The sequence below is a fragment of the Phacochoerus africanus genome, chromosome 7 (assembly GCF_016906955.1).
Source record: "Phacochoerus africanus isolate WHEZ1 chromosome 7, ROS_Pafr_v1, whole genome shotgun sequence".
Lineage (NCBI taxonomy): Eukaryota > Metazoa > Chordata > Mammalia > Artiodactyla > Suidae > Phacochoerus > Phacochoerus africanus.
The window spans coordinates 83505599-83524058 of NC_062550.1; the positions used below are offsets into that span (position 1 = coordinate 83505599).

The 18460-nt window shown below is 39.6% G+C and overlaps 1 protein-coding gene across 2 annotated transcripts in view; it reads left to right on the forward strand.

Moving 5' to 3' along the window:
• SLC41A2 (solute carrier family 41 member 2) overlaps positions 1 to 17979 on the forward strand; it is a 128430-nt gene extending 110451 nt beyond the window's left edge. For both annotated transcript variants that reach the window (XM_047788126.1, XM_047788125.1), the window contains exon 11: positions 14291 to 17979. In XM_047788126.1, the coding sequence (XP_047644082.1) occupies positions 14291 to 14476 (186 nt within the window). In that variant the 3' untranslated portion in view covers positions 14477 to 17979. The remainder of the gene's footprint in view (positions 1 to 14290) is intronic.
• Positions 17980 to 18460: the final 481 nt, after the last annotated feature.

Genomic DNA, 18460 nt, shown 5'->3' on the forward strand with positions numbered 1-18460 from the left:
GTATAATTTATATACAGTAAAATACACCCATGTAAAGTGTGGAGTTTGATGCATCTTGACATATGTGTCCACCCACATAACAACCACCACAATTGACGTATAGAACGTTACCTTCACCCCCTAAAAGTTCCCTCCTGCTTATCTGCAGTCAGTTCCTCTCCATCCCTGGCTCTTGGCAGCCACTGATCAGTTCTCTGTCACTATAAATCATGTTCCCCTTTTCTAGAATTTTGTATAAATGAATCTAAGTATGTACTGTTGTCTCCTTGGTTTGCTTAGCATGTTTTTGAGATTTATCCATGTCGTGACATGTATTAGTAATGTGTTCTGCTTTGGTGTTAGTATTCTGTTGTATGAATATGTCACAGTTGGTTTAAATCTTTATCTGTGGATGAACATTTGTTTTGGGTCCAGCAGCGGCTATTATGAATGAAGCTGCTATTAACATTCACGTACAAGTCTTTGTGTGGATATACACTTGCATTTCCCTTGAGTGAATACCTAAGAGTAGAGAGCAGAATTACTGGACTTTATGGGAAATGCGTATTTAACTTAATAGAACAAAAACCTGCCAGCTATTTTCCAAAGTGATTCTGTCATTCTGCATTCCCATTAGTTTGAGAGTTTCTTTTGCCTCACATCCTCACCATCATTTAGAAATGGTTGGTCTTGGTGTTCCCTTTGTGGCGCAGTGGAAATGAATCTGACTAATATCCATGAGAATGCGGGTTCAATCTCTGGCCTTGCTCAGTGGGTTAAGGATCTGGCATTGCCATGAGCTGTGGTATAGGTCGCAGACATAGCTCGGATCCCATGTTGCTGTGGCTGTGGCTGGCAGCTATAGCTCAATTCAGCCCATAGCCTGGCAACTTCCATGTGCTGCCTGTGCAGCCCTAAAAAAGCCCCCCAGAAAAAGAAAGAAAAAGAAATTGTCAGTCTTTTTACCTTTAGCCATTCCAGTGGGTATAATGATGGTATCTCATGGTGATTATAATTTCCAATTATGATGACTAATAGTATTGAGTATCTTTTCATGCATTCATTGGCCATTCATGTTTTCTTTTGTGAAGTTCAAATCTTATGTGTCGATTTTTTTTTTTTTAGTTGAGTTCATTTTTGTTTATTTTTTAGGGCTGCACCTGTGGAATATGGAAGTTCCCAGGCTAGGGGTCGAATTGGAGCTACAGCTGCCAGACTACACCACAGCCACAGCAATGCAGGATCTGAGCCACGACTGAAACCTACACCACAGCTCATGGCAACGCCAGATCCTTAGCCCACTGAAGCGAGGCCAGGGATTGAACCTGCATCCTCATGGATCCTAGTTAGATTCGTTAACCACTGAGCCACAAAGGGAACTCCTTCTGAGTCCTTTTTTTATTTTTATTTTTATTTATTTATTTTTTTAGCCGTGCCTATGGCATATAGAAATTCATGGGCCAGGGATCAAACCCATGCCACAGCAGTGACAACACCAGATCCTTAACCTGCCGAGCCACATGGGAACTCCTGGGTTGAGTTCTTTACGTATTCTGCATACAAGTTCTTTGTCAGGTATATGCATTGGAAATACTCTGCCCCTCTCTGTGCTTTGTCTTTTCATCTTGTTGTTGTTGTTGTTGTTGCTATTTCTTGGGCCGCTCCCGCGGCATATGGAGGTTCCCAGGCTAGGGGTCGAATCGGAGCTGTAGCCACCGGCCTACGCCAGAGCCACAGCAACGCGGGATCCGAGCCACGTCTGCAACCTACACCACAGCTCACGGTAACGCCGGATCGTTAACCCACTGAGCAAGGGCAGGGACCGAACCCACAACCTCATGGTTCCTAGTCGGATTCATTAACCACTGCGCCACGACGGGAACTCCCTTTTTTTTTTGTTTTTCATCTTCTTAACCATATATTTTAATAGTAGAAGTTTCAATTTATTTATTTATTTTTTTGTCTTTTTAGGGCTGTACCTGAGGCATATGGAAGTTCCCAGGCTAGGGGTTGAATCAGAGCTACAGCTGCTGGCCTACACCACAGCCACAAAAACATGGGCTCCAAGCCATGTCTGCGACGTACACCACAGCTCACGGCAACACTGGATCCTTAACCCACTGAGTGAGTCCAGGGATCGAACCCGAGTCCTCATGGATACCTCATGGGTTCATTGCTGCTGAGCCACGATAGGAACTCCAGAAGTTTCACTTTTCACGAAGTTCAGTCTATCAGTTTTTTCCTTTATGTTAGTGCTTTTGTGTCCTAAGAAACCTTTGCCTATCCCAAGAATTTTTGCTTTCTTGTAGAAATTTTCTAGTTTTAGCTTTTGTTTGGACCTCTTGATCCATTTTGAGTTAATATTTGTACATGGCATGAAATACAGATTGAGGCTCACATTTTTCCATGTGAATACCCAGTTGTTCCAGCACCACTTGCTGGGAAAACTCTCCTATGCTGCCTTGAATGATCTTAGTATCATTATTAACAACCAATTTACTATATATACATGTGGGTTGATTTCTAAATTGTATTCTTGGGAGTTCCCTGGTAGCCTAGCAATTAAGGATTTGGTGTCATCACTGCTATGGCTTGGGTTCAAACTCTAGCCCTGGAAACTTCTATATGCCATGGGCCTGGCCAAAAAATAAATTTTATTCTTTTCCATTGATTTATATATCTTCATGTGCCACTATTTTGAGCTTTAAAATTTTTTTAGTCTCAAAAAGAACTCCTTTGCCATTCTTTTTCATTACAAACTCTTTTATTTATGTAGACCTCAGCTGACTTTCATCAGTGTTTGTATTTTTATAGGTATAAGTATTCCACATAACCAGATCTAATATAGATGCATTTCTCTCTGTGATTCCTGTCAAATCAACATCCTTTTCTTCTCTACTCTTGAAGTTGAGTTCTTAGTGTGATAGCATTTCCACAAGAGCAGTAATTATATTTGTGAATCCTAGTCTGATATTGTATCTCAAACTTTATGGAAGTCCAAGTTGATCATATCTGGGTTTTCACACTAGCGAATTCTCAGAGCTGCTTTTTCTAAGATGTTAATCAGTTAAGCATGCTTCCTCCTTTTGTACATCAGTTCTGTTCACCGCTTTTCTCCATATTCTGTCTCTAACCAAGGCTTTAGACCCTTCGAGGGCAAGAAGAGATTGATTTTCTAGGTTTCAAATATCTCAATTATTTCTTTGACCCTCCTTTTTATCTCCTCCCATAAAAGTAAGTTATCTTTTCTGAGTTTGTTTACCTGTCTACGTCAAAGAAATTCAGAGCGGTACTTTTTTTTTTTTTTTTTTAATGACTGTGGCATATGAAAGTTCCCAGGCCTGGGGTTGAATGCGAGCCACAGCTGCGACTAGAAACACCAGATCCTTTAACCCACTGTGCCAGGGATTGGCCCTGTCCCTCCGTAGTAACCTGAGTTGTTGCACTTGGATTCGTAACCTGCTGTGCCATAGAGAGAACGCCCTCAGAGCTGTGCTTCTGACTTCCTTTTATTTTCAATTAAAATTTTTTTCAGGTAGTTCCATTTTCTACCAATATCCATTACTTAATTCCTATAGATTTTAAAGTTGTCCTTTTAAATCTGTTCTCTGAAACCATATCTTACCTAGTAAAGGGGGGAAAAAAAAGATCTCCATAATGAACTTAAGCAAGGAAAGGGTTTTTGGTCTTGTTTGATGGTTTTTTTTTTTTAGTTTATTGATTTTGTTTCTTATCATAAAGAAATGCATATTCATCACTATAAAATTGTCCATAATCCCCATACTCAAAGACCACTACCTTGGATATGTTGGTGTGCTATTTAAAAAATTATTTCTCAAATTTGAGTAATGTATTCATTAGAAGGGCATTCAATAAATAGTTTTAAATGAATGGAAATTCTTTTTCTCCAGTGAAATGTTTTGCTGGAGTCTTCCTACTTGAACAGGGGTGGTATTAGAAGCAGAGCCATCTTTGGGCTCCAGGCAGAGGGCTAAGAAGGAATGCCTAAGTTATTTGAGGGCCCAATCTCTGCTGATTATATCTTTCCCTAATATTCTATGGATAGTAACAGCATTAAAGTAATTTTATTTAGCAGGTAGTAGACAGTAAATGTTAATTTTCTCTAGCTGTTTGATATGTTTTATTTCCATCTTTTTGTTCTTATTATTTTTTATTTACTTTTTGTCTTTTTGCCATTTTTTGGGGCCGCTCCCGCGGCATATGGAGGTTCCCAGGCTAGGGGTCGAATCGGAGCTGTAGCCCCCGGCCTACACCAGAGCCACAGCAACGCGGGATCCGAGCCGCGTCTGCAACCTACACCACAGCTCACGGCAACGGCAACGCCGGATCGTTAACCCACTGAGCAAGGGCAGGGACCGAACCCGCAACCTCATGGTTCCTAGTCAGATTCGTTAACCACTGCGCCATGACAGGAACTCCTGTTCTTATTATTAAACTATGAAACACCTTATCTAGTTTGCCTTCTTGATTTTCAGGTTATCATTTCATAATATTAAGTGACGTTAGCTGTCACTGGTTCTTTGAAAAATTTTTTTTTCAGGTAGTTCCATTTTCTAGCAATATCCATTAAATAATTCCTATAGATTTTAAAATTATCCTTTTAAATCTGGATTGGAACAAAATGACATGGTTAGATTAGGGAGTGACCAGTGGCAAGAATAACTTGCCAGGGTTAATGAGCACCCAGTCAAAAGTTACTGTATTTTTAAAATTTTTAATTGTATACTAAATATTGAATAGATAAGCAATGATGACATGCACAAAGTATAAAGAATAATAATACAGAGAACACCAGGATCCTGAGGCCAGGGATCAAATCTGTGTCCTCGTGGATACTAGTTCGATTTGTTACCACTGAGCCACAGTGGGGACTCCCTTGTTCATCTATTTTAGTTATATAGTATTCCATTGTATGACTATTCTATAATTTACTCATCCATTCTTCTTTTAATGGACTTTTAGGTTGTTTGTAGTTTTTTGTTATTAAAAATCAAGGCTGTGAATATGGTTGTATTGTCTCTTGAATACATTCTAAGGGTTTCTTTTGGATAGAAGTTTTAACCATTTTTGTGCAATGGACTCCTTGGGAAGTTTGGTGACTATTACAGGCTCCTTCTCAAGATAAAGTTCATTCATTTCCTACCTTCCCCCTCCTGCCACCTCTCATAAATAATTCAGACCAAAAAAAAAAAAAAAGATGCTTTTTATCTGTATACTAGGAGTAGATTGAATTCCTGTTGGCTGATAATTCTTAATTTTTCTTAACAGGCATTTAAATATTAGATTTTAATGAGTAGTATTAGTAGATTAGGGAAGCGTATAGGGAAAATGAATTCAGCCTTTGTAAGTTAACACTTATGGAGAACTGTATTAATTTGCTATTCCTGATGTTTGTTTGTATCATATTTCTAAACATTCCTCTCCCAAAGAAATCATCTTTCTTCACATGAGGCTGTTACTGGCAATAGGGCTTTGAGGGGTTGCTAGTGGATGGGATTGTTGATTCTAGGTCAAAGAAGGAGCTGGCGAGAAAGTCAGCCATCCAAAGCAAATATATATTCTTGTGCTTTATATATTTATTTAAGTTCCAAGCAATACATCTAGAACATGCATAATTATCTGTGGCTACAAAGTTGCCTTTTCAGGAGATATATTTACCCAAAGAAGTTATGCATATTTCATAAAAAACAAACAGATGATGTGAAAATACAGCCTACCCTTGGTTAGATTTTTTTTTGATGTGTTTTCCCAGTAAAAAAGCATCCATTCCATGAAAAATCATTTAGTTTGAAAATAAAACATGCAACATTGAGAAGCATCTGATGCTTATTGTGAATTTAATAATTCATTTATACATAGTGTTCTAAGGAAACGTTGATATCCTTTGTTAACTTGCAAAAAAAATGAATACATTTATATCTGCTTGAACTTTAAGTCATCCCAATACCTTTAAAAAGAAATTGCTTGGGAAGAGGAGTTAAATTTAATTACTAGACTGAGAATGTGGGAGGGGTGGAGGAAGAAACTCAGAGGTAGGAGAGCAATCACTGTGTGGTGTCTGACCACAGAGCTTCTTACCTTTGTACTTTAGAGCTTCGCCCATTTTAAAGGAGCCCAAACCAAGGCTCAGAAAGGTGAAAAATCATGCCTCTATTCCAATTACCTTTTACAGGTTTTTTTTTTGTTCTTGTTGTTGTTGTTGTTTTTCCTAGCTGTACCTGCAGCATGTGGAAGTTCCCAGGCCAGGGATCAAACCTATCCCATAGCAGCGACCTGAGCCACTGCAGTGACAACGCCAGATTCTTAACCCCCTGAGCCACCAGAGAACTCTCCAATTACCTTTTAAATAAAGGTTATAAATTCTGAGACAGCATGACAATTGATGATCAATGATGATGGCACTAACATTTATTGAGTTATTTACTAGGTACCAAACATTTGTTTAACCCTTTACATGTATTATGTCATTTAATTTCTGTGACTAGCCTGCAAGTCTCATTTTAGAGATGAGGAAACTGAGACTTAGAGGTTTTGTCACTTGTTGATAGTAACAGTTACTCAGTCGTAGAGCCTCTTCAACACCAGCCATTGTTTTCAGGCTTATCATGCATTAGTATTTTGCTGGAAACCAAGAGATCAAATAGAAGACACGGTTTTCCTCTCGCAGAGATTTGCGTGTTAGATCCCTAGAATGTAACAGGTAAGATGTACATGTTAGATCAGTAGCTTTCAAATGTTTTCTTTCTTTCTTTCTAGGGCCATGCCTGCGGCATATGGAAGTTGCCAGGCTAGAGGTCAAATTGGAGTTGCAGCTGAGGCCTATGCCACAGCCACAGTAACGGATCCAAGCTACGTTTGTGACCTACATCACAGTTTGTGGGAATTCTGGATCCTTAACCCACTGAGTGAGGGAGGCCAGGGATCTAACCTTCATCCTCATGGACACTGTATTGGGTTCTTAACCCACTGAGCCACAACAGGAATTCCTCAAATGTTTTTGACCTTAGTAAGAAATGTGTTTATATCAAAATAAATGCACACGTATTTATATTTTTATTTATATAAATTTTTATATTTTTAATGTTTTGTTTATACATAACTATGTGTAATTACATAACTGAAATGAAAATTTTATGAAATACCTTTACTGTGTGCTAACATACTAGTACTTTCTTTTTTATGTGTGTGTTTTTTTGCTTTTTAGGGCCACACCCATGGCATATGGAGGTTCCCAGGCTAGGGGTCCAATCAGTGCTACAACTGTCAGCATACGCCACAGCTGCAGCAACATCAGATCCAAGCTGCGTCTGCAACCTACACCACAGCTCACAGCAACGCCAGATCCTTAACCCACTGAGTGAGGCCAGGGATTGAACCCGCAACCTCATTGTTCTTAGTTGGATTTGTTTCTGCTGTACCACGACAGGAACTCTGCTAATACTTTCTTTTTTCATACTAATAGTTTCTATTTTGTTGTATTCATTTTGTTCTATTTAATTTTTTAAAGTTGTTACATTAACTCTATTTCATAACCCAATATGCATCACCTATTGAACAAAGATATTTTATATATGTTACAAAAGATATTTTATGTGTGTGTATAAAATGCTCAATACTAATAGTCCTCCAGAGTTCCTTTAGCTGTTTCTTCTGTTATTTGTCTTTATACAGTACTGGATTGATAATTTTGCTTCATCAATGTAAGAAATTATTTATGGACCTTTATTTATGGTAATGAGAATTTAGCTATTTTACCCAATGCCTTATTTCCCCAGCTTTCATCCTAATGTAGTTATACTCAATCTTTATGTCATAAACAAGTGTTGTTTGTATTCTTTGGCTATAAATATCATTTATCACAGAGCCATGTCATGTAGGCCAAAGTGTTTCCTTTTATCTCTCTTCATTTTTTTCTAGAGATAATGGACCTATTTTTTCACTTCCATGCCCATCCTTAATTTTTTTCCAAGTACTCCATCACAGCCATCACCCACCTATAGTTAGTTTCCCTCCCTCCCCAAACTCTATTATATCAGGTAGTTTACCAGTTTGCCTTTATCTTGGAGACTTCATGTCCAGAGCACTCCATCCTCCTGCTCTGTCTGGAGGCGGCCCCCAGCCCACTGCACCACTCTCCCACTGGAGCCCCCCTCACTTTCTCTTGGGTTGATGCCTCTATTTCCTGGGTCCCAGGTCTTTCTCTTTCTTGGTTCTCTCCCTCATTTTGCATCAACACATTTCCAAGAAAGTTCCAAAGAGAATACAGGAGAATTCTTCTGAGCGCATCCACGCCTTAGGATGCCTTTAGTTTACCCTCAAAACATGGCTGAGATGTAGGGCACAGGCTTAACGACTGAAAGTCCTCTTCTCTCAAGATGTGGAAGGCTTATTGCTCTCTTTTCTCCTAGTGCCACTGTTGGAAAGAGTCAGACTCTTGTTTCTTCGGCTGTGACCTGGTTTCTTTTAAATCATAGCAGATAGTCACTATGCTCTTGCTCTGTGTCAGGCACTGGTCTCACTGCTCTGCACTCTCGAATGCTTGCATCCTCGTGTCTGTGAGAGAGGGCTTGTTTTCTCTATTTTACAGGAAGCCGGCTGAGGTGGGGAGAGCTTAAGTGGCTCGAAAGTGGAAGGGGGCTGTTGACTGGGCACTTAACTTTTAGAGGATTGGAGTGGAGGGAGGTTGGCCATTTCACTGGGAGCCCTCCAAGTCTGAACATGGAGCCTCCTCTCTGGGGAGTTATACTCCTGCCTGCCCCTGTTCTTGGAACTAAACAAAGGTCTGAAGGAATCCCGCTGTTAAGTGTGCACACCTCCAGGTCATCCTCATTCTCAGGCCATAACTCATAGTTCCTAGGATCTTTGAGGCCTTGGTCTTTCCCATTCAGTTTCTCCAGAAAACATCCCTTTATTCTCCTATCTAGGGAGGACAGTTGCAAGAATGATGAGAGAATGTGCAAACATTGGCTTATTACTCCAAACATTGGCTTATCACAAACTTTTAAATAATTCTTTGTTTCTTATCCTCAGCACTGCTTGGTATTTACAAGACCAAACCTGTCTTGGATTCTATAGGGTATACTTACTGCCTTCCTTTCTCAGGCATCCCTTATGTGACGGTGTGATTCAGGTGGCCGTGGTCAGTGAGTTGCCATTGCCCCAACTTCTTACACTTTGTATTATGATAGGCAAATGTACAGCAAGTTATAGGAAATAAGATAACCATGTATTTACCACCCAGTTTTATCAACCCCTAGCAAATTACAGAGGCAACTATTTCTAAATGATTAATAAACATACATCACATAGGTGTTCTTGGTGGCTCAGTGGGTTAAGGATTTGGCGTTGTCACTGCCATGGCTCTGGTTACAGCTGTGGCGTGGGTTCAGTCCCTGGCCCAGGGGTTTCTGCATGCCATGCCCCCTCAAAAAATCTTAGTGATTGGTGCCTCCTGTGTATCCCTTCATAGTCTCATTTCATCTCCTCCCTAGCAGTTATTAGCATTCTAAATTGATAGGTGTCATTACCATGCATGTTTTTATACCCTTGCTACAAATATATGTATTCATAAATAACATATTTTTCATATTTATAAATCTTACTAGAATTACATATAATCTGCTTTTTTCATTCAACCTTATGCTTTTGAGACATATGCATATTGATTCGTGTAGTTCTTTCTCACTCATTTTAGCTTCTGTATAAGTGTTCAGTTGTAATGACCTAAGAATACATTTAGCCTTTCTTCTGTCCATAGGCATTTTGGGTAATTACCAGTTTTTGGCTTTTGCAGCAGTGATCCAGTGGGTAATCTTGCAACATGTATAGAGCTTACACCAGGACCCCAAACTAGTGGTCCTCTCAGTCCTTGGGTAGTCATGTGGGGCCTGGGGTCAGTAGAGCCCCTGAGGCTGGTCTTCTTTAGCCTCCACAGTTTTATCCTTTTACTTGTGTTGCAGAAGTTTAAAAAAAAAATTATTGTTTCTATTTGGAATTGCTGAATTAAGGAGATGCATACCTTCCCATGTAATAGATGGTGCCACATTGCTCTCCACAGTAGCTGTGGTTGCCAGTGTGGACTCATTTTTTTTTACCGAAACAGTGTACTGTGCAGATGGATAAGAACTTGGGCTTCAATGTGAGACTAAACTTGAGTGGATGAGTTTGAGCCTGACTCTGCCTCCGAGCTGTGGGATCTTGGGCAGGTTCCTTACACTCTGTAAATGCCTTGGTTTCCTCATATGTCAAATGGGGATAGAAAAAAAAATCCATAATATATTACAGAGATGTTTTGAAAATTAAATCAGCTCATACATATTTTAACCTCTTTGAATGCTGCGTACCCCCATAACAGGCCATTTCAGAAACAACGTTCCCTGTTGTTGTTGTTTAAAAGGTGGTTTCTGCCAGGCAGATGGATGTGGAATGGAGTTCAATGTGGTTTTAATTTACATTCCTCTATTATTAGTGAGGTTGGGCATCTTTTCATAGGTTTGTTAGAGCTTTAGGTTTTTCCTATTCTATTGGATTATTTCTTTTTCTAATGAACTATACAAGTTCTCTGGATACTCTCTATAAATATTCAGAGTACTAATTTTTTTTTTTTGGTCAGTTATATGTAATGCAGAGATTTTTTTTCCAAGCCTGGGGCACAGTTTTTAACTTTATTTATGGTATTTATTGAGCCACAGGAATCTTTAGATTATAAATGGTTCCTTTAATATATTATGCATTATACTTATGAAATCATTCCCTCCGTCAAGGTCTTAAAGATATTCAAGACCTTCTCTTACATTTTCTTTTCTTTTTTTTTTTGTCTTTTTTGTCTTTTTGTTGTTGTTGTTGTTGTTGTTGTTGCCATTTCCTGGGCCGCTCCCGTGGCATATGGAGGTTCCCAGGCTAGGGGTCTAATCGGAGCTGTAGCCGCTGGCCTACGCCAGAGCCACAGCAACGCGGGATCCGAGCCGCGTCTGCAACCTACACCACAGCTCACGGCAACGCCGGATCGTTAACCCACTGAGCAAGGGCAGGGACCGAACCCGCAACCTCATGGTTCCTAGTCGGATTCGTTAACCACTGCGCCACGACGGGAACTCCCTTACATTTTCTTATAAAACTTTTCGACTATTGCTTTTTATATTCGTCTTTACATGGAATTTATTTGAGGGTATATGCTACTGATGCCATTTTATTTCATCCTGTAAATAAGCACTTGTCTCCTGAGTAGGGGGGGACACAGCTTTTCTTGTAAAAGGCTGGAGAGTAAATATCTCAGTTTTTGTGGACCCTGTCCCAACTACATAATTCTGTCATCATTGCGCCAAAACAGGTTTTTTATTCTCTCTGACTCACTTTCTCCAGGTGAACATTAGAGATACTAATAGTACCTACTTAATAAGAATATTGTAAGGATTAAATAATAGACTAAATACACAGTAAGTAAACAAATGGGTATAGTTGTAGTCCCATAAAATTTTATTTACAAAAAATAGGCAGCAGATTGAATTTGGCCCATGGGCTGTAGTTTACCAACCCCTGTTCTAGATGAGTCTCCCATTCAGTTAGAAATGTTATACCAAGAGTTAGTAAACTGTATGTCCCACGTGTATGAGGCATAGTACGTACATTTATATAAATATATGTGATATTTTGTTATTATATAAACGCATAATACATATATAATATAGCTTGATTTACTTATGTTTCCTGCCAATCTCAGAGAAATTATCTACTCTACTCTCATTCTGTTTATTTGTTTATTTTTGGCCACACCCACAGCCTGTAGACGTTCTGGGGTCAGGGAATTGAACCCTTTGGCGCCAGTGACAGTGCCTTAGCCTTAACCTGCTATGCCATCAGGGACCTGTCTCTCATTCTCTTTAAAACTTTTGTTTCCTCCTGTACGTATTACTCACACAGTCGGCGCGTTTCTTTACTGAACCTTCATGTACTCCAGTAATACAGATTTTACTGTATAACTTTATAGACAAAACCCAAATTGGGTTGTTTGTTTTTTTTAGGTTTTTCGAGGTAACGTTTGGTAATGTTTACCCTTTGCCCTAAAACTCTACCCTCTGACGTATGGGTTATGACCTGGTGTCTCCTGACACCATAACCTCCGTGATGTTACATCTCCCGCCCTCCAGGACAAACAGTTCTTGTTCTCACACGAGTCTCTTGTGTGACCTTGTCTCCAGCTGATTCTCACGCGCTCAGTCCGCTGTGGAGCGTCTGCCTTGTGAGCTGGTCACTTTGAGAGGCACCGAGGCACCGACGTGAGCAAGCTCCTTACATACTGCCTGGAGGTGGCCTGACCCACCCAGAGTCCAGTGGGTGACACTCTCTCTTGGCCTGTACATTATGCTTTTATTAATGTAACCCAAGACCCCACTGCCTTTTTACCTTTCTCTTCATCTTCCTAAACCAAGGCTCTTAGCAATTGTCTCAGAGCATATATGGCAGATATTAGGTACTTGTGGGTTTTGTTTTCTTCCAATGAGGAAATTAAGAGTCAATGGTGAGACGCTTACCCTTTAGGGCATAGCTGATAAATGGAAGAGCTTTGCTTCCACACGCAAAACAGGTCCTCCTGATGAAATTTTATGTGATTCCAAAACAGACTTTGCCTGTGAAACACTAAGGAGGAATCAACCTCATGCCGAAGAAAACAGGCCTTAAAGTACAACCTCTCTCTGCTGATGTCCAGAGACATCTGAAGTTCCCCCCTTTGGAACAGGTACACGTGTCTCTGCTTGGACAAGCCACGCTCCTTCCTGGTAAAGGTGTCAGAGCCAAACCACAGCGCTCAGAAACATGGAACCCGAGGTGGACATCGCATCTCTACTGCGTACCTGTTAGAGTAGTGAAAGGTCTCAGACTCTGGCGAGGCTGGCCCTAGGCCAGGCTTCCCGCTGCTCATGGCTAATGTTCTCACCCCCTGGGCAGCCACAAGTAGTAATGGCAGTGACACTCTTCAGACCTACAAGTAGCAGGCATCAATTGAAAGTGTCTTGTATGCCAGGTACTGAGCTATTCAGTCTGTAATTAATCCTCCCAACATTCTCATGAGGGTAGATGCCCTTACCTCCAATGTTGGAGCGCTAGAATCAGAGAGGTTAAGTAACTTGCCTGTAGTCAGTCAGTAGCTATAGAGAAGTTATCTTAACCACTCTGCTATACTTGCCACCTTGTCCCAAACCAGTGAACATTAACCTCCCTAATCCCAAATCCCTTTTGTTACTTCCGAAGTTTGAAAATTAGTCCTCCTGCTCTAAGTGGATCAAAGAAAAAATCATTTATCTGAAGCCATAATTCAGAGCATTACAAAGGTCTTAATATTCCTGATATCCTAGAAAATACTTACATATATCACCTTTTTAAAGTTTTTTTTAGTTGAAGTATAGTTGACCTACAGTGTTGTATTCATTTCTGCTTACAGATAGCACCTCAGTGTTTGAAAAGCCCTTTGGAGTATTTTGACTCCGTCTATCTATGTCTACATCTGTATCTATATCGACAGGTCACTCTGGTTATCGCTCTTAACCGTTGCACTGAAATTTTCCATGACAAGCCACCAGTGGACTTACCATTAGTAAATGAATGGTCCGTTCTCCATCTCCATTTCATTTGATTATATCTACAATAGGAGAATGTTATTCCTTTTTTGTTGTTCTTGTTTTTTGTTTTTTGTTTTTTAGGGCTGCACCTGTGGCACATGGAGTTTGCTGGCCTACACCACAGTCACGACAGCGCCAGATCTGAGCCACATCTTCGACCTACATCACAGTTGACGGCAATGCTGGATCCTTAACCCACCGAGCAGGGCCAGGGATGGAACCTCCATCCTCGTGGGTACTAGTCTGGTTCATTACCACTGAACCACAGTGGGAACTCCTATTGTTCCTTATTTTTAACTTTTATTTCCTTCTTTGTATGTCTTCTTCCTTCTTCACAGATTTATCATATACAAAGAAGTTGAAATAACAGTGGTTTGGCAAAATGTACAAGACTATTAAATATAAGGATTGTAGTGGTTTGGGGGAGGCTAGAAAAAAATGAGAAGATAGATGTAAAAAGTTGAAGAAAAATGCTGTTAATCGCAGAGACACATAGTACTTTTTCTTATGAGAAGACAGTGTTCCTGTCACTTAACTCTTTCTTCTTTTCCAGCATGGTTCTCGACTGAGACACATGCTTTTCTTCTCAGAGCGCAGTGGCTTAAGTTCACGGTCGTTTTTCCTGGGCTGGGACCATGCGGACAACAGGAGTAATCTTTGGTGTTCTCTCCTAGGTGTTTACCTTGCTGTGGATCGCTGACTGGATGGTCCATCATTTCTGGAGGAAAGGAAAGGACCCGGATAGCTTCTCCATCCCCTACCTGACGGCATTGGGTGATCTGCTCGGGACTGCCTTGTTAGCCTTAAGTTTTCATTTTCTTTGGCTTATTGGAGATCGAGATGGAGATGTTGGAGACTAATGAATCCTCGCAAGTTACTGAGAAGGAACACACAAGACAACCACTTATGACTCTTTTTCAGAAAGTTTAATCCAGTAGTTTGACTTCTGCCAGGGTGATCTTCTGTTGGCCCTGATTCCATTAAATGGCCTTAACGTTTTTTAAAGGAGTTTGTGTTGAAACCAGAATGAACAGTATCTGTGCTGCTTTTCGTAGAATAAATGATGATTTGACACAGACATAGACACAAGCAAGCTCTGAAGTTACTTAAATAGAAAAGAATATTGGATGTTTACAGTGAGTAATTTTAAAACCACAGACAAGCAGAGATGTACTGTATTCCTGTGTAACTTATAAAGCCACATTAAAGGCAACAGAGTTCTGGTTTAGCCTTTCTGGACTAAATGTGTTATACTGCAAAGCAAACTGTAAAATGAAAGAAGCCCAGCCAAGCTTTTAGTAATTGCAGCTATGCCCTCTGCTCTGCCAGCTGAGGGTAGATTTACCAATTACTTGCTCCTAATCTGACCTCAGTACGTTCTGCTGAGTATGAGATAAACTCCCTTTTACCTGCTTGTACGAATTTCCCTATGCCAATCCTTAATTTCAACTCTGCAGGTTCTTGGCAGGCTACTCTTTAAATGTTGAATGGCCTTTAGTAAAAGCAGTGGGTTATTTTTGATCATTGATTTGTTGAATGAACGTTGATCTTTTTCAGAAGACTTAATAGTCAAAAACGAGGTAACCTGGAATTCCTGCTGTGGCGCAGCAGGTTAAGGCTCTGGTACTGTCTCTGTGGCGCAGGTTTAATCCTCAGCCTCATGCGGTGGGTTAAGGATCCAGCTGTGGCTTAGGAGTGCTCTGGCTCGGATTCCATCCCTGGCCTGAGAACTTCTGTATGCCTTGGTTGTGGCCAAAAACAAAACAGAACAACAACCGTAAAAAAAGGATAACCTGAGCTGCATTTGTAGAAACAGGATGGTGTGAGAAATTGTGTGTATGTGTCAGGGCAGGGAGTATATGTGAGAGAGAAGCATGTGACAGAGAGCTGAACCTTGGATTCTTAATAGCAGAGATCATAGTGGAATATTAGCATTCTGCAGTTATTCTTTAAACACATTTTATTGATATACTTTTGTCATTTGGTGCAACAATTTTGCTACTGCCCAGAATTTAGTATTTGTTACCTACATTATGATTCATACTTTCTTCTTGTTAAAAAAAAAAAAGAGCAAAACTTGTACCAGAGTTCTCTGGTGGCTCAGTGGGCTAAGGATCCGGTGTTGTCACTGCTGTGGCTCTGGTTACAGCTGCTGCCCCAGGTCCCATCCCTGGCCTGGGAATGTCTGCCTGCCGCAGGTGTGGCCAGAAAAGAAAAAATGTGCTATTTAATATAACCGAGATATTATTAGATTTTGAATGAGCACATGATTCATTTGCTCTTCTTATGTAGTCTGTGGGAACTTTTGGGCTTGCCATTTTAAGAAAAGTTGGTGGATGCCTTCACTTACTGCTCACGCCTGTACGTGTCATCTGTTGGCGCAGGCTGATTTCTACATGGGACACTATCAGGTACACGGCTGTGTTGCTCCAATACTTGCTAAAACTCTGATCTCTATTTCAGACCCTTGACCAACAGCTTAGTTATTCAATAGGTAAGCATTTTCATATCACGTATAGTTCATCTTTTTCAAAATGCAGTGTCATCTCTCAAGACTGTCAGATGTTTAATAACAAAACTGATAAAGGGAAGAAGAAAGGCACATTGACTTTGATCCTTGTGGTTTAAGTTGTGAGTTCGTGTTAACATTATATAAATAGTAGGTTGTTTATACATATATGGGGGGAAGTGTTCCTATTAAGCTCTTTAAAACAAGGAGACTTGTTGAGAGTTTTATATTTTTGCTTATTTTAAAACTTTATTCCATTCTTCTGCCTTATCATGAAGCTACAAAGGCAGAGAACTGAACTAATTATAGAATTTCTCCTTTGGAGAGTTATAATGTCATGTAGTGAACATTCTTATAAAAGAATAATTCAGTTGATGACTATTTAGCTGCAAAGATTGTTTATTTTTTAAAAATCCATGAATAATTTCTTTGATTTATTGCAAAGCATTTATAAATTACTTATTTACACTGGGGCTGTATGATTCATAAGGATTTATATTTCCCAGTGATTTCTGTTTTGAGTTTTTTAACATAAAAAGGTGCGCCACAAACCACACTTTGAAAGCATTTACCAACAACTCTAGTGCATTACATATTCCAAAGCACATTCAAATACGTTGTGTTATTTAGTCCTCGTGACTAACGTACGTGTGAAATAGGTTAGGTAGACAGTCCAATCTCTATTTTACAGCAGAAGAAACTAAAAAGCAGGGAAGTTACATTTTTAATGTTGCGCAGCTACAAGTAACCAAATTGTGACTAAAGCTGAGGTCTCCAATCTCTTAAGTTGGAAGAGACCTAACTCATTAACTGAGAGGAAGTCAATCGGAGAAAAAGGATTTTCTAAAGTAGAATAAAGTATTGCTACAGCTTTATGATTTCATACAGGAAATCTTCATTTACTGTATCTTGATGGTAAGTCTAGCCAACTCTGAATTATTCATGTTCCTAAAACCAAGGAGAGCAAAGATAAATGAAAACTTTAGAAGAAAGAACGATGCCTTACTTCATAGACTCTTTACTTGCCAGCACCCTTCCAGATCTAGCTGGTTTCCATAGATTCTAATAGATAACTAGGATGATTTGAGTTCTGTCCTCTTTCTCTTTTGCTACCCTACCTTGGTTACAGCATCAAAATATCTAAAAGATGTGTAATGAAAAAAAAAAAAAGATGTGAAAAAAGTCACTCATCAGTTAGCTAAGTTAATTTATAAAAGATTTAAATTCCATTTTAAAATTTTTACTAGTTTTTTGAAAGCCTTTACATTAGTATGGAATCGGTAACTTCCCTTACCTACCCACTAAAATCATTTTAGATCAGACTTAGATGAAATGAATTCACAATATTTATTTTCATACAATGTCAGTTTGCTTTCTAAACTTATTCCTTTCACTCATTTATCAGCCACTTTAAACACAGATAATCTTTTCAAAAACATTTCTATTTTTGCCCACCAATCATTTTTTTCTTTAAAAGATAAAATTTCATAGAACTTAATAAAATGGAAACTGATGGTAATGTATCTTCTGGGAGACATCAGAAATTCCATGGCATAGACTATCAATGATATAGGCAAATGAAGTACATTTTTAAAGGTCTTTTGGTAATTGGGGTTCCTTGCCTTATCATATAGCTCTGGTATAGCATACCCATTTATAATGGGCACCTGCCATCTCTGAATTGTTGTAAATGCACATAAGAATAAAACTTAACCTATTTACCCAGACTTGTTGTACTTACTTCTTGATAAGCTAGATGAACATTGAACCTGTGTGAAATTCACCCAGCAGAGACTGGGTGATCCATGTTTGTGTGTTGTATTTATGAGCATAATAAATTGGGCTTTGATCAGACTTAGACTTCTAATCCATTGCTTTACCACTTTTTCTCTGTGAAGTACACTTCTCATTCTTCAGCTTCCTTGACCCACCAATCCACCCATCCTCAGCTTCCTCCTTCATACTTACTGGACAGCTCAGGTTAAATACAACTCTCAGCCTGTTCTTTGCCTGCACTTGAATAGCTGAATATGGCTCACGAGAAAAACATGACTGCTAAGACAGATCGTTATATTCATAACCTCAGACATCAAGTTAACCCTCAACTGCCTAGTCTCTTTCTCTGATCACATCACTCCCTGGGAGATCAGGCTTTTGTCCCCAACACACCACTGCAAGTACACCTGCCAAGATCACCAAGAAAGCTCCATGTTGCAAATCCAGTGATCAGTTCTTAATGAGAATCCTCATCCTTCTCAGCCTCTCAAAGTATTTCACAGAGTCTCCTTCCTCCTTGGAAGACTTTCTTCACTTGGCTGATAAAAAAGTCTGCCTT